Genomic DNA, 23,093 nt, shown 5'->3' with positions numbered 1-23,093 from the left:
CTGATCAGACTGCGCGGATGTTATATGCAGCTCATAAAGGTTTTGAGACACGTGAGCACGTGAATTTCATCAGATACTTCAGTACAACACCGTAAATTACTAACTCGTGTTCATCACATTCCAATTTGGTGGTGTTTACAATACAAAAAATAGTAATATTTATTCCTCGAGGCGAGCATACTCAGTGCGTGACTTCATATAAAAGTAAAAATTACTGAACTGTATATATATAGTAATAAATACTATGATAAAAATCAAAATGTTAAATCGTATGTAAGTTGAGGTAAAATTATATGTATTAAACTTACGAGCTATTATTTATAAAATACAAACGTGTATAATGCATCAGTGACGATTCGACTGTTTTATGAGGCAAACAATCGCTTCAATTAAGGAAATATACGAAATCCTGTACTTGTGAAGTGGTGCGGATGTAAAAACAATCTATTAAGTTATAGTTTAAACATTATATACATTTCAATGTTATTTTCATCTCTTGATTTTTGGATTTAAGATGATTTTACAGTCGATATTGGTTTTGTTTGTTGTCTATTTGATCTGGTACATAGCGTTCAGGAGGTCGGACCTACCCCCAGGCCCACCAAAACTGCCACTCATCGGCAATGGATGGTGGTTTATTCTACAAAAGATTAGGAAAGTTCGAGTCCCAGTGGCACTGTGCGAGATTGCTAAGAAATACGGTGACGTAATTCATTTCCAAGTGGGTAACAAAAACATTGTGTTTCTGCAAGGTTTTGATGTAATCGATGAAGCGTTTGTTAATAAAGAAGACGACTTTAGCTCAAGGCCAATTCGTGAACCGATAGATAATCAAAAAGTAGAAAATGGTATAGTTTTTCCCAAAAGGGAAAAGGCCCCCATACTGTTCCCCCAGGGTTTCCCTTTAAAAATTTTTCTCAACAGCGAAATACCCCGCGGTAGAGGAAAAAAACCCTTTGTAGAAGTTGATGTGCTACAAAATTTTCGGGAAATCTGAAAAAAGGGGCCTTGTTTGATGTGAGGGCCCGATGTTTGTCCATGATGATAAACAAATTTATCAATAAAACCCGTAATGTTCAACAAAAAGGTAAGTAATGTATGAATCAACAACGCTAAAAATATGTGGTGATTTTTGGGAAAGCTTTTGTGCGTCGATTGGGGGGCCCGCCCACAACAGGACAAAGCGGTTTTAAACGGGGCCCCTTGTCGGGGCTTTTTTGTCTTGTTTGTCCTTTCCGTAACGATGACGGGCCAAAAAGGCCCGGGGTTGTCGTGCGGCGTTGCTGTCCCTGATGTCACCATTGAATGTTCGCCTCGGTTTGCAAATTAGCAGCTGGATTGGCTTATAAGTCAAGCGACAGGGCGACATCACGACAACGCGCCGTTTGGCGTGCTATGCTAGCGACAAGACGATAACGCAACAACGCGCCGTTTGGCGTTTTGTTGTGTTGTCGCTAGCGACAAGGCAAAAAGGCTATAACGATATAGGTTGTGTTGACGCTATCGATAACGCAACGCACAATATACCAAATCAGCCACCATAGCTAAATGACCCTTCTGTTTTATCCTACATAATTCTTACCGTCTGGAACAGACAGAGAAGTCACATTATCTCCTGGCTACGGTGGCTGATTTGGTACGCTTTTGTGCATCGTGTTGGCGCTAGCGACAACAGGACAAAGCGTCGTATTGTCCTGTCGCTAACGATGTACGCCAAACGGCGCGATGTCACATTGTCGCTCGGTTCAAATCGAAGGTTTGGCTTATATGCCAAGCGACAGGGCGACATCGCGACAACGCACCGCACGACAACGCGCCGCTAGAGACAGACCAGGACCTCCCTTGACAAAAACAAAAAATAATTTTTTTTTTCAAGTGCCAAATTGGGGTTTTCCCCGTTTTTTGGGAAAAATAATTTTTTTGCCCCAGCCCAAACCCGGGGAAAAAAAATTTCGAAAACCCAAAAAGGAAACCCTTGGGAATTTTTTCCGTTTTTTTTTTGCCCCTTTTGATTTAATTAAAAAACCCAAAAAAAAACGTTTTAAACCCAAAAAACCCAAATTAGTTTTTTAAAACGTTTTTTTACCCATTTTAAAAACAAACAAAAAAAAATTTTAAAAAATTTTTTAAGGGAAGTTTTTTAGGAATTTTTAAATGGTTTAAACCTTCTTTTTTTTAAATTTTATGAAAAAAAAAGGGCAAATTTTTAATAAATTTTTTGTTTTTTAAAACCCCGGAACAAAACCTTTGGTTTAAAATACCTTTTTCCCCTTTTTTACGTTTCTTAATTTTTTTCAAAATTATAAAACTTACAGATAACATATACAAAAAGGGACATAAGATAACATAGTATATGTTTACACGCGGTTATTGTAGAAGATCCGAGCAAAATTTTTAGGATATGGACAGAATTAACTATGACCCTAGCTCTCACATATAATAATTCCACTTACACAGCAGTATTCGAGCTCACAGTTTGGTTTAAAAGCAAATGGTTAAACCCTTGGGCCCTTTAGACTTGACATTGGGGGCCCTAAAATTACAGAAATAGAACCATTTTTATTTTGGGCATTTTAGGGTTTTATTTAAAGCAGACGCAAAACTACAAAATCTTATCCCAAAAATGGGGGAAAAATGTTTTCAAAACTGGTTTTTACATTAACCCCCCAGCCCAAAATTTTACCAGAATTTATAAAAGAAAAAGGCCCAAAGACGGAAAAGGTTTTTTTTATCAAGTGATTTTTTTTACCCGTTTTTTAAAAAATCCCTGGGATATCTAATATTTAAAATTTAATGTTGGGGATAATTTTTTTCTTCTATTGTTTAAAAATTTTTAATGTTGTAGATTTTTAATTTATTTTGTTTGTTTCAGTTTTTACAATTTTATTCCAAATTTACGCAAATTTCAGGCCCTTATCCTCTCCCTTTACCAGTTATATTCAAAAAGTCTTTTTCCCCCTTAAGTCCTTGCCCGATATGAAATTTGGCTTTCAGCATGCAGGGTTGTTGTTTTCCCAAAAATAGATAACAGCCATCCTTAAAATTTTACAACCTCTTTGCCCGGGGGAAAAAAAAAAATAAGTAAACCCCATTATCTTTTTAAAAAATGGCATTTCTTATTTTTTGGTTTTCCCCTTTTTCTTTTTAAGATGAAAACGAAAAAAGGGAAACTTTTTGATTGCTGGGGAAAAAGGATAAGAGATCACGTGATGGGGGGAAATAGGGAAATCAAAAACAACGTTCAACGGGAAAAAAGCCCCGAACTTAAAAGGGGCTTATATAAAGGAAAAAAAATAAAAAATTTGATATTGGAATTTTTCACTGGTAAATTAATAGATTTTTTAAAACAATAATTTTTCTTGAAAAAAAAAAAATATTTCTCATATAAACTTTGAAAGTCCCCTGAAATTAACAGGAAATGACCCCGACAAATTAAGTAAAATTTGGTTCCTTGGGCACTTTTCCAAAAAATTTTTATACGTTATTTATTAAAAAAAATCATTTTCATTCTTTTCTGTACGGGAAACATTTGGGAAAATTTCGTCGATTCCGCAAATAAATTGTCCGGAAAATGGGAAAAAAAACTGCGATTGAAAAAATTTTTAAAAGGGAAAACCTTTTGGTCTCATTTTAATTTCATTTTATCTGGTTATTTTTAATATTTTTGTGGGTTCTAAACTAATTTTTGCAAAACGCTTTTTTTTTTTTAAGAAAACGGTTTCCTTTTGCCCTTTACTTTTTTTACAAATTTTAAAACCTGGAAAAAATGGTTTTGCCGAGGGAAAATATAATTTTAATAAAATACTATTTAAAATTTTTTACCAAAAAAATATAAAAATTTATTAAATTTATTTTAAACCCAAAGGGTTTTTTCGTTCAATTATTTTCAAAGGAAAAGGTTTTTCAGGTGATAAAAGGGCTTGTTTTTGCTGGGTCTGAAACATCAGCCCGGGAACTTTAAACTGGTGGTTCTGATATGGGAGGGAAAAATCCTGGGCCCCAAATCCAAAATTTTCAACGTGAAATTACAGAGGTTTGTCTTAATTAATGCCACTTTTTATACATAGTGAATATTTGGACAAACATTTAACATGGATGTCAAATAATATTCACATTTTTATTGTATTATTTAAGAAACCCCTGTTTTCATAAATTTAAAGTATCCCATACTTTTAATGGAACATCTATATGAGCGAACGCTATACAATATTGTACATGTATATTCTTTGTTTTCCCTTTTTTCAGAAATGTGGTGACGGTACAATACGTTTCACGGCTAAGGGAACTCTACCATTTCTAGAATCAACATTGATGGAAATACAGCGAATGTCTAATACTGGTGAGCTGTAAAGAATAATTTACTGTATTTCTACAACTTTTGTGTCATTACATAGGAGTCAATACATATCAATGACTTTTTTCTATACATCTTGATTTCATCTAAAATCTAAATGCTGCTTCGAGGGTGTTTCAATAAGCTTATACCTTCCAACACAATCGTACTAAAATAAATTCAAATAAACTACACTGAATATTCAAGAACGATTGTGTTGATATCGATTTATCGATAATTTTAAATATTTGAATGACATAAGCCTATGCTTAACTAAGTAAAATTCTAAGGTAAACTGTAAGTAATTATGTATTTAAATGTGTTATGTAAGATATATAATCAGAAATGTTGACAACAACAATGATCAAATTAGGGGCATATGGATTTATTTTGGTCGGAGTTATGTTTTCTTTCTCACTGTTTCATTAAAATATTTGAATTGTTAATTTAAAGCGGAAGCGACCCTGCCACATGCGGCGGACAAAGAAACAAGCCTACGAGGATATAGAATTCCAGAAGGTTCCATAGTACTGGCTAATATATTGTCATCAAACAAGGACAGTAAACACTGGGAGAAACCTGATTTGTTTATACCAGACAGATTTTTGCAGGACAAAGCATTGAAGAACCCCGCCTTTATACCGCTAGGATTGGGTAAATCATATCTTTCTGTACATAAAATATACTCGTAGGCTCTTTTGTTCATGGAATTAATTACATTTTATAACCATTTAATATTTGTCCTATAATCCATGCGAAGTCAGATGTGTAAGTCATGAAATTTGAACTTGCTTATTGTAAAGGCTAAGTCACTAGATATAATACAAAATAATTTAAAACCTATTTCACGAAACTATGGACTCTTAGTCATGTACATACATCTGTTTATTTATTTTTTGTTAAAGTTTAAATATCATGAATTTAAGGAAGTATAATTACGTACTGGATCGTCATAAATTCATTATTTCGTGTTTGTTTCATATAGGACGACGTAGATGTACTGGTGAAAGTTTGGCTAGAAAGCAAATTTTTCTAATTTTCACCAACTTTCTGCAAAGATTCACTTTCCAAAGAGAAGACGAGAACGTACAACATACGTTTGGGTGTATAGAAGATCAGATAACAGCCACACCACTGCCGTATAATACAAGAGTAGTTCAAAGACAGTGACCCTATATATACTTTCATATTCTTGTTTGCTTGTCACTTGGGACCTACCACCATATATGATTGCCATTAAAGCAGCATGCCTCCAGATTCGTGCTAATTTTCATGAAAATTTTGAAAATGTATTTAAAAGTAAAATAATGTGTGAAGTGAACAAAGAAAGTAATTTACACACTGCAAATCATGTACAATCAATGTAAATTACTAAAAAATGGTCGAAATATGCGAAAACAGCCCTCACTACGTTAGTCACGCAGTAGAAATATGGTGATAAAAATTCAAAGTTAGTCACTTATATTAAAAGCTATAGCATGTTGAAATGTGAAAAAGTAGGAAAATGCCTCTGTCGTGCTTAACAGTATACCATCAACCCCACCGACTGTTATTCTCATTAATATGCACAAATATACTGTTACAAAATATAATGTAGTACAAATAACACACCTTATTTTTAAATGGGATCTTTTTGTTTAATATCACATTCATTCTTAGACAAACACAAGTAAATTCCTTACAGTATCTATACTAATATCTATTTATATGTAATTATAATAAAGGCAACCAATAAGTTAACAATTATTTACATGTATGTGTAATACCTATTATCACTTAATGACATAATTATAAGAAACCAATGTACAACTCAATCGGAACACCCATAACAGCCTCGGATTAAATACATCTACAACGTGCTTTTTTATCTCAATGATTATGTTTGAAACCGGTATTGAATTTTCATGAACTATGTTTGATTTCTTTAAGAAATGATTGTGCTTGATTTGCTTTGTGTTTCTCAAATATTTTGGAAAATGTTGACAAAATAGATATTGGCTTGTAGACATTTTGGATTTTCTTTATCGACACCTTTGGATATGGGAAGAACGTTAGGCCCTTTAAGAGAGCCAGGGACTATAGTACATTCATTATCTATACAGTTGTTATTCATAAAATTCCTAAAATTTCATAACAGCTATGTATGTTCATTTGGACTAATGCCTTCCAAATTTGCACTATAATTTATCAATAATTCTTAACTTCAAACGGTGTAATTGGTTCACTAACAAAAAATTATTGACATTTAGTTTATTGCCAATAGATTCCTTGAGGTTTAGGAAATAAATTTGATTCCATAAAGTTTAGCGTTGTTTTATTAATTATGTAATGTATGTGACTGACGATATAATCATTAGGCACATATAATATATTTGACCTTGGATCGCTTAATTATCATTATTTTAACATCACCAACTTAGAAAGTATTGCAATGCTCAGATCTATAGTACCTTAATTTAAATTTTAAGATACTTCAACCAAACCCCAAAATATTTTACTTTTGTTTATCTATAAGAAAAAAAAATATAAGGAAGCTACCCGTTGTAATGCGCCAGTTCTAATTCCTAAACTTGTATAACATACTTAAATAGCTATTTTTTCCTAACTTTTTTTTTTTGAAAACAAGAAAACGTCAATTGTTTTAATATAACTGTTTCAAATTTTACTTTTTTAGGAATTTAGACCTGGAGCTAGCTCATTTGAATTCAAATTAAGCCAACGGTTAGTAGACCGACACGAAGGAGAACTGAAACCTACTATATATGAACGTATCTAGGTGATGCATGTAATGCCAACAAATAATAAATGGTTATATTTTACGGAAACGTATACATGTACATGTTTATAAATCGTGTAATTTAATTTTTATCTTTCCTTTTTTTATTATCTCTTAATCAGTTTAAACTGATCTTAATTTCAGATTACTATTTTAAGAATGGTATAAATTGTGTTTATCATGAAATCAACCACATTTTTAATTTCTTTAAATTTGACCACATCAACAGAAATAAACCCCAAAGAACAAAAAAACAACAACACAACAACAACAAACAAAACACACACGCTTAAATATTTCTTTTCCATGTGTTAAACAGCTTATATAAACCATGCTACTTTGAGCTAACGGCATGAGATGTATATTCTGTATATATTATATAACTTTATAAACACCACAGATTAATGTTTGGAAATAAGTAAAAAACAAGAGAAAATGGATAAAAACACCTTGAAATAAAAAGATTTTCTATGATATCACCTATTGCACAAGTTTGCGTACATGGCACAGTTATAATTATCACTTGACTTCAGTTAGACAAATATTTCATATGGGTGACGCAACACGACTGTTAAATTTAAAAAAAAATTTCTCCCTAAATTTACATTTGATTATCATATTGTTTCACCTTCTCCGTCCTTGCTCTTATGAAATTATCCTCTTCCACTGCTTATGAATATCATCTGATTATTAAAACATGTACAACTTAAGAACTTGTCGTTAACAGTTACTGTTCTCCATTTATCTTTTGTTTCCCATTTCATTATCCCCCATGTTTCACATTTCCAATTTTGTTTCACATTTAATTTTCACCTTTGTTTCATATTTTCACTATTTATAATTTTAAATTTAATTACCCCCCATGTTGCACATTTTCACTTTTGTTTCACAATTGATTGTCACCTTTGTTTCACATTTCAATTATTATTTCAAATTCAATTACCCCCCATGTTGCACATTTTCACTTTTGTTTCACAATTGATTGTCACCTTTGTTTCACATTTCCATTATTATTTCAAATTTAATTATCCCCCATGTTTCACATTTTCACTTTTGTTTCACATTTAATCGTCACCTTTGTTCCACATTTCCACTATTATTTCAAATTCAATTATCTCCTTTGTTTCACATTTTGCTCTAAGAATTTAAGTGTACGGTTCCAAGAATCTTCCTGGGCATGTGCATGCGGTTCGGTCCACCCACCGTTCATTATATCCGCGTCTGTAAATATACAGTTTATCTAATATAGAAACAATCTTTATCCATCTAAATGTAAAGAAATTCTGCATTTCCCAAATAAAAAAGCCCTTACGGAAATATTTATTGAAAATAAACAAAAAGTTGTGACCATACAAGATAATTAAGAGAGTTATATAGCAATCATGAGGATATGTCCATATGAGCCGCGTCACGACAAAACCAGCATGTCTGATCAGGATCCATGCTGTTCGCTATCAGTTTCTCTACTAAACTGTCTTGTAATAGGGTTTGTAAGCGAACAGCATCGATCCTGATCAGACTGCGCGGATTATGATTTTTTTTTAAGTAAAATGATCTATTTGGTATAACTTATAGTACAGATTATGAATGCAAATTTTAATTGACGCTATACAAGAAATAGAACACACCACCGAACCCCATTCAGCAAGTATTCTCGGCCCATTAAATGTTTATGCTAACTTATCGGTCCATATACTAGAAACACAAGGAGGCACTGTCGATATTATGATACATATAAATATAAACATAATTCATATGCTTTTCTTTTGAAACACTTTTGTACCAAATTGAACTGTATATTGTACAAATCTGCTTAAACATAAGCATGAACTAATACATTATACATGTTTAGTAATTATATAGATTCTAATATATATATATTTGCCTACCACGATATTGTTTTGGAACAGCCTCAGAAGTTGCCATTCTTTTTCTACCCGGATTTGTCGCCCGAGCATGAGGGGAGAACGGTGGCTCTATTAAATGACCGGCTCCGGGGTACCTATACACTTCAACCAGGTGCTTAAACTCATTTGGACAAAGCTCATAGAAATATGTTTGTGTTTTAGGGTCAATTTGTTTGTCGTCTTCACCAGCTATAACGAGAATCTTCGCACCATGTCTCCAAGCCTTAAAACATTCAAAACAATTTTAAAAAATACAAAATCTCAACGCCAAGGTATGGACTAATCTATTACCAAACTTTCATAAGAGACTTTACAAACAGACATACATAGCAACTCATATAAAGATATAGTTAATATTATATGGATGGACTTGTTTATCGTGAAGAATAAAAACAAGATTTAAAGTGGATTGGTCTACAATGGACATATTTTTTATGATAATTTCTAATATTGATAAAACTAGAGAAATATATCATTTGGATATTCTTATGAAATGTTACTTAAAGAAAAACATGTTGTTAAAGTTCTAAGTGGTTTAGTATAAACATTTACATGATGAATAATAATATTTTGCCCTAGAACATTTAATTATATGCTATAAAACGATATAAAATACCCCATTATGTCTCTCACACTTGCCAACAACATCCGTATATATTTCTCCATGTCTGATTATAAATACTACCAACGTAATTATTTTTTTGTATTACAGACTAATTCACTTTAAATAAATTTTATCTTCCAATTATTCATTTACTTATTTGTCTATATACTCATTACCCTATGATGTCATAGACAAAAGACAACATAACACCTTCTAAAGTTTAAATCAAATAGAATAACCAGTACTGGGAGCAAAGTGCACGTATATAGAGGATAAAATCAATTATCGTATGAAAGGTAGTATTTCATATAAAACTAACTCCGCAAAATATCAACTGTTATTATCATTTGAAATAGCAATAATGTTATGTTTTAAAAACTTACTTCAACAGGAAACTTCTTCTCTTCTAAATAAAATCCATCTTTTACAACTAACCCTTCATCTGTTAAATACGCCCTATTATTGTCAGGCCTAGTCCAGAAAAAAAATATCGAAACAGTTCACTTTTGATTATACAATTTTTATCCATTTTCTATGAAACACTGACAACTTCCCAGCATTTCTGATTAGAGGAGAACATAAGGACCTCTCCAAGCAGACGAAAACTATTTATGGACATATCCAAGTAGGCAGGACTCTCTTAGCAGGCGGACACTATTTTAGGACCACTCCGATAAGGCCAGTACTATTTAAAGACCTTTCCGAGAAGACGAACCATATTTCGTTTACCTGCGCATAGCACCACAAATGCTTACTAAAGATCATCGCTTAATCTGCAGAATATCATCTTTTTTCAAGACAATGGTCAGATGCCATCATAATTATAATTTGGTCAGATCGGTCAATCGAAACCAAATAGTGGTGAACTTCAACTAAAGGAATATTTGTATGCAGTATCTATTAATGTACATGTACTGCATTTAAATTACTTAATTAAACAGATTTAAAACAGTACATACAGTAACATAATACATGAACGGATACGAATGTTAAAAAGTCGCTTACATTTGTATAATCTCTTTTCTTAATTTCTTAATAATCATCTACCAACGAAATTATCTAATATTATTCTGTCGTATTGTTACATTGTTTACGCTATGTAACGAAAATGAAATACGCAAGCATTTTAGAAATGTTGAGTAAAGCAAAACTAAGAAAATGACATTTTTTCCAAATGACATAATCGTATAAAACTTAGCATTCGCCATTAACTAAAATAAATCTTAAGTATTTTTCATATTGATAGCTGCTATTTTTACATGTCTACATGAGAAAACGTACCATGACGGATAGAGTTCATTGAACCATACTTTGACAGGAGTCACAGACAGCCCATTTATATTGACAACAGCTTTGATCTACAACATATAACAGCAGTAATTTGAGTTTCGACTCATGCAAGACAAACTTTATGATATAAGAAGGATTTATAATCGACATGAAAGAGTATGTCATTTGCACATGATTTAACATTTGTTCTCAATGAAGTATACATCATCCATTTTTCAAAATGTTTGCACGATAAATCGTGAGCGTGAATACGTCACTATTTACATGAATGTGTATTAAATTGACACAATTTGCATGAATGTGCATGTAATTGTTTCTTCAGTAAGACACAATTTACGTGAATGGGCATGTAATCGTTTCTTCATCAGACACAATTTACATGAATGTGCATGTAACTGTTTCTTCCATATGTCACTATATAAATGAATGTGCGTGTAATTATTTCTTCTATATGACATACTTTACATGAATAGGCATGTAACTGTTTCTTCCATATGACACTATTTGCATGAATGTGCGTGTACTTTTTTCCCATGGGCCCTTGTTACTAATGGGTTAAAATTGTTTTTTCCCAAGTTCTTTTAATAAATTGCTGTAATTGTTTTGCATTTGTTTACTTCACAGAATAGAAGTTTTTTGTTTTTTTCCTATGTCCTCTTTTTTCAGAAGGGCATGTAATTTTCCCTTCCATATCAAAAACCTTTGCTTAACTTTAAATTTGCAAAATTTTAAAAATTTTATTTGTTTCCAAAATTTTTATAAAGTACTAAAAATTTTAATATAAGCCTTAAAAAAAAACCTTATGTAAAAAATAAATTTTTGACATAGCTTACTTCGGAAAAAAATATTTTGGGATTTTCCGCAAAACAAAATTTTTCAGTTTTCATATAAAAACGAAAAAAAACGAAAACGAAATTTTTCAGCCAAAAAAATAGTCATAAAGAATATTTTGTTCCCCCGCAAAACCGGTTAAATAAACTTTTACTTAAAACTTTGAAAAAAGCGAACGATTGATTTTCTTTTTTGATCGGTGGCACCGTGAAACTATAAAGGTTTTGTTTTTTCCGAAAAACCCCCCTTTGCGAGTTCGGTTGGAACACAAAATTTAAATGAAAATCATTTGAACCATAAAAAATTTAGTACCTACATTTAAAAGAAGAATGGTAAAGGGTATAATGTTAACCCTACTTGTGGTATAAGAAAAGCTAGAGTTTAACGCCAGCATCCCACCGTAACATAAACCCGACAGCACCCAGTCTGTTAGTACCACATGAATCTTGTTCCATCAACCACTCATATGCCTTTCCTGTAAAATTGAGGTATGTCTGATAAAACTATGAAAATTTATTTATAAATAAAATTTGTTTCCGAAAGGTTTAAAAACACTCTTTTATTTTTATAAAAGCCAAACAAAACAAAGTTTAAAAGCAATGATACAAATTCGTACATTTATAGAGTATTGTCAAATATTTTAATGAACGTGTTTGATTAAATGTTAACTAGTTTTAAAATGAAAGAAAACAAATTTTTTTACCTTAACGTAAACGAGGTCTACGTCAAGTTTGTCCTCAAAGCCAGGTTTTGCTTCTCAACGTGCATATAAGATAACGCCATAAGTAACGTAACCATGTGACGCCAACAACGCCGCACGTGTCTCAATGATACTGACCAATCCACCAAACATGTCTACCAAACTAGGAAACGGACCTTTACCTACATTTTTCATAATTAAAACATTTTTATAGTTTTCTTAACACGTGCATTACTTGTGCAACGATTAGGAAATAAATACATTTTGGACATGCCCAAAAAAGGTCAATTAGTCCAGATGAAATTAAACATTAGTTAGGAAATACTGTATGTGTAGAAATATTCGGCTGTTTCAAATTTTCGCGAATTTATATTTAGCGCGAATATTTCTACAAGAATAATTTCTCAATAGTCTTTTTTTCCCCGCTGTATAGAACTGACGCAGGGGTTTTAAAATGTTTTAAAATAATACTTTTATTAAAAAATTTTAAAATGAGAATTTTTAAATTTTTTTTTAAAATTTTTTTAACCCATTTAAAAAATGGGTTAATGGTTTTTTGTGTTTTGGGTTTGTTTGAAAAACCCCAATTATCTATCAAATGCCAAGATTATAAACCCCGCCCTTTTGTGGCCTTTCCCAATAATTTTTTGTTTTTAGTAACAAAAATTTTGTATAAAAAAAAGAAAATTTTTAACCTTTTTGGAAAAAAACTGCCCCCTTTAAATTTTCCCTTTTAATTTGTATTCGTTTCCCCCTGTTTTTGTTTTCCCTTCCCCAACTTGTGCGCTGTTTGGGGATTACCGGGCACCCTTTGGGTTTCCTCGTGAGCGCCCGAATAAACTTTTTCGAATTTCATTTGTTGGCGTCTTTTTGACTCTAGCGACTGATTTGGGGGAAAATTAAAACTTTTAAGACCCAAAAAAAAAACCCTTTGGGTTTTCAACTCCTGAAATAACAATGGTTTTAAATTTGCAGGGAAACCATCCCAGGATTACTTTAAAATTTTATGTTAAAAAGTGAATCAAAACGAAAAAAGAGGAAAAATATAACTGGGCGGGTTCTTACCCCCAAAATTTCCCCTTTGGGGGGTAAAAAGGCATTTTCCATCCTTGAACGTTTGTATTAGACGGGGCCCAAAAATTTTACCAATTTTTTAAATATGAAAAATATCTTTTTTGAATTGAGTTTTAAAAAAAAGCTTTGAAAAAATTTTTTAGGGTTACTGGCCCTACAAAAAAATTCAGTAAACGAAATTAAAAAATAAATCGAACGTTTTTTATATCTTTTTCTTTCAAAAATTTTTAAATTAAAAATTAAATTTTTTCGGCGTTGTAGGGGTACGCTTTTGCCCACCTAAGTCAAAAAATTTTATTGTTTCTTTATTTGGGTTTTCGGGACATTTAACACTTAAAAGGGTCAAAAAGGGCCCAAAACCAAAATGTTTTGGGGCAAACCTGGCCTGTTCCCAAAAGTCATAGCAAAACCGGGAATCATTAGCACACCCACCTGTTTTGAGCAAATGATTACCCATTTGGGTTAAAACCCCTTTAAATGGCCCTAGATCTTACGCGGGGAAAAACTGGCTGAAATTCTTTTTCCCTCAAGCAACCCCTCAGCCGCGGGGGGCTAAAAAAATTTTATACATAAATTTTAAAAAAAACTCTAATAAACATTTTAATTTTTAAAAAATACATGTTATTGTGTAGTAAGACTTTTTATAGGGGTTTTATCAATTTAACAAAAAATTTTATAATTATATAAAAGAACAGTATAAAAAAATTTACTTTTTTTTCTTTTAAATTTTTAAAAATTTAACCCAAACCAAATTAAATTTGTAGAAAAGTTATCTTTTTTCCCTTGTTTCGTTTAAAAACACGGGGGGTTCAAAATTTTTTCCATTTTCAACAACTTTTTTCAGCGCCGTAACCACCTGACCGGGCTCAGACACGTAAAATGTTTGGGCATTTTTTAATCGACATCCCAAAAGGGGGCGCCAAATTACAGGGTTCATGGGGGCCCGGGTCGGGGCCTCAAAACTTTCTCTAGTTAAAGCTTTTATATTTTTCGGAAGTACTTCAAAAGTTTAGGATTCTTTTGGGTTAACTTTTACCCCCTTCTCTATTTAAAATTTACCTAAAATTTTTACTTTTAAATTTAAATTAAAATTTTTTTAAACCATTACATAAAATGTTTTTTCCCTTAAAACTTTTATTATAAAAAAATAACATTTTAGTCCATTTACTGTTACTGTTAAAACTTTCAAAACTTTTTTTAAAAAAATTTTTTTTTTCAGTTAAAATAGAAAAAGGGTTTTAATTATCGTTGTAGTAATATTTTAAAATGGGCAGAAAGTAAAGTCGTTTTTGTTTTTTAATGCTTTTAAAACGTGAAATATAATTTTTTTTAATAATGAAAGGTCTGGGAAATAAAACTTGGGTAAAATCCTGAAACCTAAAATCCCCCCACACCCGAAAATATAATAGTAGAAAAAGACAAAAATAAAGCTTATTGGGGGGCTTTAAATTTTGGGGGGTGTTTTTTTGTTTAAACAAAAAAAGGTAATTTAATAGGGTTATAATAAAAACCCAAATCCCAGGGGGGTGCATGACCCCCCCTAACCCCCTTTGGATCCGCGCATTACATGGGGATGTGGATTGGACAGTTCAGTGAACTTCTACATATGATGCACTTTGACATTAACACATTTTGATCAGTCATTCAACCATGATTTCATTTTAGTTAGTCGATAAGACGTCAAACGACTTTTATTCAGTCGCACATGTACAATTTTCATTTTTCTCTTCTTTTTTTAAACATTAAAGCTTTGAAAATATGGATATAAAACCGGTGTAAACCCGGAATAGTACAATATGTAATCGATACCAAGTAAAAAACACAGCATATTATCTAGATCTGTATATGTTATAAATTCAAAATTTATATTGTACATACATAACAATTATAACAACTTATCCAAAGTCAAATAATGATAAAACAAACAAACTTAAAACGCTCATTGCATCCTAAGATATAATCCGTAAATAAAATACAGTGACCTATATTTTTTTACGACACACACGTAAAATCATCAAAATAATTAAGACCTACTTGCATTCTAAAATTTAACCCGTGTCAAGTTTCCTCTATCTATAACGTGCCCTATATTTTTCAATAGACACACATATAATCATGTAAACAAAGATATGAAAAAATCCAAACACCTTTAAACCCAGTTATTTTACAATGTATATACTCACTGTTTTTATCTGTTTTGCATGTTTTGTATCTCACTAGCATAAAATCACTGGTATGGTAAAAACTAAAAAGTAAACGATATTTCACATAGTGATGGTAACTGTTTCCGGTATCATGTTAAGGATATTGACCTCATGGATCATTTTATGACGCTGATACCATAGGCACTTGATGGCAAAAAAATATTTATCTACTACACGTTGTGACCGACTATCCGCCGTGAAAATTATAAAAATTTATTATTCATACCTCGCACACTTCAAATCAATACCTCGCACACTTCAAATCAATAAAAAATCAACCGACAAAACACTTAGTTTCTCCATCGCAGCGGCGGATAAAAATGGCCGTTCGCTGTTGTCGGTAAGTTCATTTTATGTTTTAATGTTTTATGGAAAACATCTAGTGAGGCTGGATCCCACATATGTACTCTTCTAACTTATTTTTACACGCAAACACTATGTAATTCATTGCCATTTATGAAAACACGTCTGTACAGTTTGACGAGGGGGACGCCACTTTTGCCTTATTGTGGTTAAAATACGAACATATCTGTGCAAAACGACCCCTAACTACACCGGCATCACATCGTATGGATGACACACAAAATAACTATAAAAATATAACCAATGACTTTTGGAAATTGTCATTGTCTGTTTATAAAGAATTGACAATAAGAAAAGATTACAACGTTGATGACGATTCGATTGCTTTGCCTATTTTGAAGGTTAAACTTCACATAACGCACTTTTCAATTGACATCAGAGAAACGTGTTTATTTAGTGTTTAAGACAATTTAATTACACATATTTAATTTAGATTGAAAATTCCTTACGCTGGCGGTATTGATATTATAATAGAATAGTCCACGTTCAACTTTGAACTTAAAAATATCTTAAGTTCCAGGTTCAACAATGTTTTTGTCATACAAACATATAAAAGAGATACACCTACAGATTAACAGAATATGCTTCTTGAATACGAAGAGCAATCTCAGTTTTGAACGTGACTATGCTGTGTGGAACTGCAATGGATTAACTAAGTATAAAATGGACGATAAAGAGTTCTGTAACCTGATTGAAAGTTACGATGTCATTTTCTTGCTAGAGACGTGGACTAACCAGGATAGTATAGTAGATTTCGATGGTTACAAATCTCACAATTTTTATCGCAAATTCCAGCATAAAAAGGCACGTAGATGTAGTGGTGGTATAGTGTTGTACTGTCGAGAATCAATTACAAAAGGCATAACAGTAGTTCGTAATCACTTTGACACAGTCATTTGGATTAAACTAGACAAAGACTTTTTTAGGATAGAAAGTGATATTTTTATTTGTGCAACATACATATGGGGACAAGATTCACCGGCGTATAATTTTGTCAATAGCAATCTATTTGAAATTATTGAAAGCGATATACATTATTATCAGACTTTAGGAACTGTACTGATTGCGGGAGATATGAATAGTAGAGTTGGTAGAAAAGCAGACTATATTTTATACGATAGAATAAATTCAGTCATGGATAGACAGGATTATGTTCCGGACATTCCAATCGAACGGTCGACAATGGACACTCATCATAACTCTAACGGTATCCAGCTTCTAGACATGTGCAAAGCCACGGATTTACGGATTTGTAACGGGCGTTTCAAGGACACAGAATCGTATACATTCTGCGGATACAATGGGAGCTCCGTTATAGACTATTTATTATGTAAGCAAGATGATTACAGATTAATCCAGACATTTCACATATCTGATTTCAACATGTTCTCAGATCATGCAATCATTTGCTTCAGTATTGCCATAAACAGTTATGATACATCATGTGTTGAACAAAGTACATCAAACTTAATTAGATGGGACCCAGATAAGCGTGAAGCCTATAGACGAGGTCTAATATCTAAATTGCCCCAGTTTAATCATGTTTTGGGCACATTAGAAACTGTAAACCAGTCTACAATAGATAATGCTGTGGGGGAATTTGTTAATCTAATAAACTGTGTGGCGAAGCCAATATTCTCAAAGGAAATAAAAAACTGTCCTTCAAAACCGAAGCAATTTGCAAGTAAAGCCGTTATAAAACCCGCGGAATGGTTTGATGTAACGTGCAGAGAATCAAAACGGGATTATATTGAAGCATTACGTTGTTTTAATGAATTTAAAACTGATGAAAACAGGATTAATCTTATGTGTAAAAAACGTTTGTATAAAAAGATTGTGAAATCAAAACGTAATAAATATAAACATGTCAAAATGAAAGAAATCGAGGATTTAAAAAGGAAAAAACCAAAGGACTTTTGGAAATACTTTTCAAAGAAAAAAGATATGAAAGGGGGTAGTATATCTGTTGAACAATTTCATGAGTACTTCAAGAATCTTTCACAAGAAATAAATATTACTTTTGATGAAAACAGCGAGCAATTTTGTAGTGAAAACCTGACTGCGGACAACCCTATATTTGAGGAGCTGGATGTTGTTATTACAAGCTCTGAAGTATATCGAGCGATCAAAGGTCTTAAGCGTGGAAAGGCGGCATCGAGTGATGAAATTATAAATGAATATTTAATTGAAGGGAGTGATATTCTCACGTCACACTTGGTTGACTTATTTAACAAGATATTCTCCAGTGGCTATTTTCCTTCTGCCTGGATGGATGGGATAATAATACCGCTTTTCAAGAAAGGCGACGAAAATGACGTGAATAACTATAGGGGAATTACATTAATCAGTGTTCTAGCAAAATTGTTTACTTCTATTCTAAATGCTAGATAATCTCAGTGGTGTTTTACGCATGATGTTATTTCAGACTCACAATTTGGATTTAAAAAGGGGTTTTCCACTACAGATGCGATTTTCTGTTTAAATAGTATAATAGAAAGTAGTTTTAATAATGGGAAAAGACTTTATGCTACATTTATAGATATGAAAAAGTGTTTTGACAGCGTTTACAGAAATGCTTTATGGTTTAAAATGTATAAACTTGGAATAAATGGTAAAATGCTACGGATTATAAGATCAATGTATGAATACGTGAGATGCCGTGTCAGGCACTGTAACCAATATTCGGATTTCATGGACTTAATCGTTGGTCTAAAACAAGGAGAAATCTGTTCACCTCTTTTTGGCTTGCAGCCGTGGCTGCAAGCCATTTCATGTGGAAAACTTGTTCCGGTTAGGTGGTTTCCTGCTTACATCTGTTGGTGCATGATTGAACGGAAAACCAGATGCAATCGTGCCAATCGCAACTTTTCGGCCTTTTCCGTCACTCTTCGGATTAATGATAATAGCCGATGTAGTTCCGATTGCAATCGTGACAATACGGGCGATTCCATCATACTGCGGAATCAGACGAAGTAATATTACGGAAATCTAAGCTATTTTAGTTACTACGGTAATCCCAGTTTGTTTATATAAATAGGATTTCTATTTTTACTCGATTTATCGGTTTAAACCGTAATAAATTATATACGAAATTGTTCCGTTTCAATTGTTTTTCAAGACGCAATAGTTAGTTTCTTTTATAATTGTTTTTTTTGTCTGTATTAGTTTACAAATCACGCATGATCGAGTTATATTTAGATCTACTGAATGCAATTCAACTTTTTGGTGAGGTAATCTAAAAATAGCCCATGCATATCATTAACCTTGCCACGTGCTGATATACGTATTTGTGATCGTGTGTAGGGGAACACGGTGTTCAACAACTGTAGGAACTATACTGTTCAATAACTGTAAGAACACAATGTAGATTACGTGGGTGGCTGAGAGAGAACACGTTAATACGGGTGTTCACTTCAACTGTTCACCAAATTACACAGACACTACGACACAGTCGTAATGGGCAGCTTCACTAAGTTTGGGCAACAAAAGATGCAATTCACGCGCTATATTTTCCACTTTTATTCCAGAAACAACACATAGTCTAAGGAGTATATAGTGTATCTAACGTATATAGCGTATATAGCGTATACAGCGTATACAGCGGTTATCTGAAAGTTAAACAGTTATACTTCCATTAATAACAATTAAACAACATACAAAGAATGCATACATACTTACAAATAAACAAGTCACATATATAATTCATCCTTAACAAATACTGTGGGAATCCTGCTGCTAGTAATGTTAACAAATCAATTAATTGATAGAATTACAGATTATTTACTTTTACATCAAATTTTTAACTAGGATACAGTTTTAACTATCTTAACATAAAATTGTTAATGTATTTACCTTAACAATAATAAATGTAATTATTTTAGAACAAAAATTATGTAAACAATAATTTTCCCGAACGAAGGCAAATAAAAAACAAAAATAAACTTACTGAACAATGGTATCTGTGCCCGAAACTTAATAAATAGAAATTCACAAGATTTGTACTTCACATTCCGAAATCTTATTTTCAACTGCGCCTTGGAAAGGCGGCAAATCTTGCATTTGCATATAATTATTATTTCTAGGGACAGTTTTGACCAACCAAAATGCAGGAATCGCCCTCTAAGAAAATAAAAGTAAAATTTGATTTTCTAAATATGGGGATCATTAATTACTAGGGAACGCTTAGTCTTGGCAGGGACCAGAGCGCACTAAAATAACACTGCGCTGGACAGTTGGCATGATTTATTGAAATCAAAACAATTATCTAAACATTTTAAACCGGTCTCTGATAATTAAAACCAGCACCAACATTCGGAGTCTGGAACACCGGCCCTCAATGAACTTTTTTACATAAGTTCATTCTTATATATTAAGGGAAGACGAAGAATTCAATACTCGTTTTGTAATAATCAAAACATTCACAAGTTCTAGAATTTTTTACTAATCTAGATTATGTTACACATATATACACTTTTCAAGCTTTTCAGTTTCTTGCGGATTAACTCCCCTTGACGCAATGTCAGCAGGGTTACTCTTTGAGGGTACATGCCTCCAGTCATGTGGTGACGTCACCTCATGAATTATTGATAGTCTATTTGCAACGAAAGTCTTAAACCTTTTCGTTTCATTTCTTATGTAACCTAACACAATCATAGAGTCCGTCCAAAAGTACCTTTCAGTAATTTTGACATCAAGCTCCTCTATGACAATCTGATACAGTTTTACAGCAACTACAGCTGCTGCAAGTTCGAGTCTTGGTATCGAAATAGCCTTTATAGGTGCTAACCTAGACTTACCTATAATTAGACTGCACTTACTGTGCCCCTTCGCGTCATACACTTTTAAGTACACGCTCGATCCATAGGCATACTCAGATGAATCACTAAACATATGTAGTTCAGCTTTCAAGGTCGACCTGTCGAGCTCACCTGGTATTATACATCTATCTATACTTACCTTCGATAGTGCTGGTAGGGCTGGCTAGCCACTGCAACCATTTTTCAGCATCCGCATCTGGAATTTGTTCGTCCCAGCCTAGGTTTGTTCTACAAGCACGTTGTAGAATCAATTTTGGTGTTAATGTCACTGGTGCAACAAGCCCAAGCGGATCATACAATGAACTGGCAACCGACAAGATATTACGTCTTGTCGTACCTTTGTCACGGAGATTTACATCAAAACACAAAATGATCATACTTAACATGCCACTGTAACCCAAGTGTTCGCTCACATGACGATTCGTTGTCAAGGTCTATTTTTTCCATTGACTGAGCTCGATCCGCTTCCGGGATCGAATTCATGACATGTTCACAATTAGAGAGCCACTTTGTCAGTCTGAAGCCCCCTAAAGAAAGAAGTTTCTTTCATTTCTGCGGCAAGTCTAATTCCCGAACTTGAGTCTAATACTGACTTAAGAAGGTCATCAACGTAGAAATTACGTTCAACCGTACTTACCGCTTCTTGACTGAATTTATCAGTATTTTCATTTGCCGTGCGCTTTAAACAGAAAGCCGCACAACTTGGTGACGAAGTTGCACCAAACAAGTGGACGTTCATACGATACTCCTTTGGTTCCTCGTTCAAGTTACCTTGAGGCCACCAAAGGAATCTTAAAGAATCCCTATCATGCTCACATACTCTTACCTGGTGGAACATGGCTTCTATGTCCGCAACCAATGCTACTGGGGCCTGCCGGAATCGCATAAGTACGCCAGTAATACTGTTAGTTAGGTCGGGACCTTGTAACAGATTGTCATTCAATGATGTGCCTCGATACTTAGCAGCACAGTCAAAGACAACTCTTACCTTACCCGGCTTCTTTGGGTTCACAACTGGATGATGAGGTAGATACCAAATACGTCCGGGTTCGAATCCCGTTCTGGTATCTAATAAGGAAGCATAACCCTTATCAATATACCCATTCACCGTTTCTTTATACATATCAAATAACTTATTATCTCTTTGAAGTTTTCGCTTCAAATGAGATAATCTTACAGTAGCCATCTTCATGTTATTTGGAAGACTTACGTCTGGGTTTCTCCACGGGAGTCCCAATTTGTAATGACCGTTTTCCTTTACTACTGTACCTTTCATTACTGAAAGTGCACGACGGTCTTCCTGTGACATCCCTGTGCCACAGCTCTTGACATCTGGGAAGTCAGTTGCCCATAACTTATCGATTTGCAACTGCCTACTAGATGCAAACTGAAAATTGATACTACCTTGATCATTTGACGATCCATTACATGTGGGTCCTATGATACTCCAGCCTAATATTGACCTAATTGCATAGGGCTCACCTTTATTCCCCCTTCGCTGCTCTTCTACCCAGAATGCGTCTGGAGTGTCGCTTCCCACAAGCAACTCAACTTTGTTTACATCAATTTTCGGTAAATTGATACCATTAAGGTGTTTCCACTTACCTGTCACAGACTGGTCTGGCAACGACTGCAAGGATATAGGCAGGGTTTTTACAGACCATACCTTTTGAAGGTCAATGACCTGACCCCCATTTAATGCACTTACCTGTAGTTTAACTTCTTTGCCATTTATATTTTGACCAGACTTGTTCACTGTAGTTAACGTGAACTTACAAGGTTTACTTTCAACCCCAAGCCTTTTTACAAGGCTATCGCTACAAAGCGTTACATCGCTCCCTTCATCAAGGAGAGCATACGTTTCTACTTGCATAGTTTTCGTTCCGACGACGACAGGAACTATGCGTAAACTTACCTTGTTTTGTTTACACCTCGATTCGGAAGCCGCAACATATTTATCCTCAACATTTGTAAATTTGTTGATTTTACTAGAATCTCGGTGAAACATTGTATTATGTTTCCCGGTACAACCTGAAACCTCACAAAAAACTATTTTGCCTACAATTTTCGGCAACATGTTTGAAATACAAACAGTTTTCACACATTTCATGCTCTCTGATAACTCTCAGCTTTGAATCAATATCAATGGAGCGAAACTCTGCGCATGCCCTTAATTTATGGGCCTTTTTACAAT

General features: G+C 33.4%; 2 protein-coding genes across 4 annotated transcripts in view; one reads left to right on the top strand and one right to left on the bottom strand.

Annotated features, from left to right (window-relative positions):
* Window positions 1-3,976: 3,976 nt before the first annotated feature.
* Window positions 3,977-6,689, top strand: LOC132736447 (cytochrome P450 2U1-like). Its single transcript, XM_060723588.1, has 4 exons — window positions 3,977-4,033; window positions 4,246-4,339; window positions 4,787-4,987; window positions 5,319-6,689. The coding sequence occupies exons 1-4, from the start codon at window positions 3,977-3,979 to the stop codon at window positions 5,501-5,503; spliced, it is 537 nt and encodes a 178-aa protein (XP_060579571.1). The 3' UTR covers window positions 5,504-6,689.
* An 867-nt stretch (window positions 6,690-7,556) lies between these two features.
* The window catches only part of LOC132736442 (bile acid-CoA:amino acid N-acyltransferase-like), a 34,593-nt gene continuing 19,056 nt past the window's right edge, over window positions 7,557-23,093 (bottom strand). For 2 of the 3 annotated variants that reach the window (XM_060723581.1, XM_060723579.1), the window contains exon 9: window positions 7,557-8,330. In XM_060723581.1, the coding sequence (XP_060579564.1) occupies window positions 8,221-8,330 (110 nt within the window). In that variant the 3' untranslated portion in view covers window positions 7,557-8,220. Of the gene's footprint in view, window positions 8,331-8,998; window positions 9,240-10,003; window positions 10,092-10,901; window positions 10,979-23,093 lie in introns of all 3 variants that reach the window. The other variant, XM_060723582.1, reaches the window with a different exon arrangement.

Source organism: Ruditapes philippinarum, unplaced genomic scaffold (genome assembly GCF_026571515.1).
Source record: "Ruditapes philippinarum isolate M1 unplaced genomic scaffold, ASM2657151v2 ctg4309_1_1_1_1, whole genome shotgun sequence".
Lineage (NCBI taxonomy): Eukaryota > Metazoa > Mollusca > Bivalvia > Venerida > Veneridae > Ruditapes > Ruditapes philippinarum.
This window is presented reverse-complemented; position numbering and strand designations above follow the sequence as displayed.

Bases quoted from the DNA above. Each gene is read 5' to 3' on its own strand.
- LOC132736447 (XM_060723588.1), top strand. From the start codon at position 3,977: ATGGGAGGGAAAAATCCTGGGCCCCAAATCCAAAATTTTCAACGTGAA. The intron at 4,034-4,245 runs GTTTGTCTTAAT...CCCTTTTTTCAG, and splicing joins TTCAACGTGAAATTACAGAG to AAATGTGGTGACGGTACAAT. The intron at 4,340-4,786 runs GTGAGCTGTAAA...GTTAATTTAAAG, and splicing joins ACAGCGAATGTCTAATACTG to CGGAAGCGACCCTGCCACAT.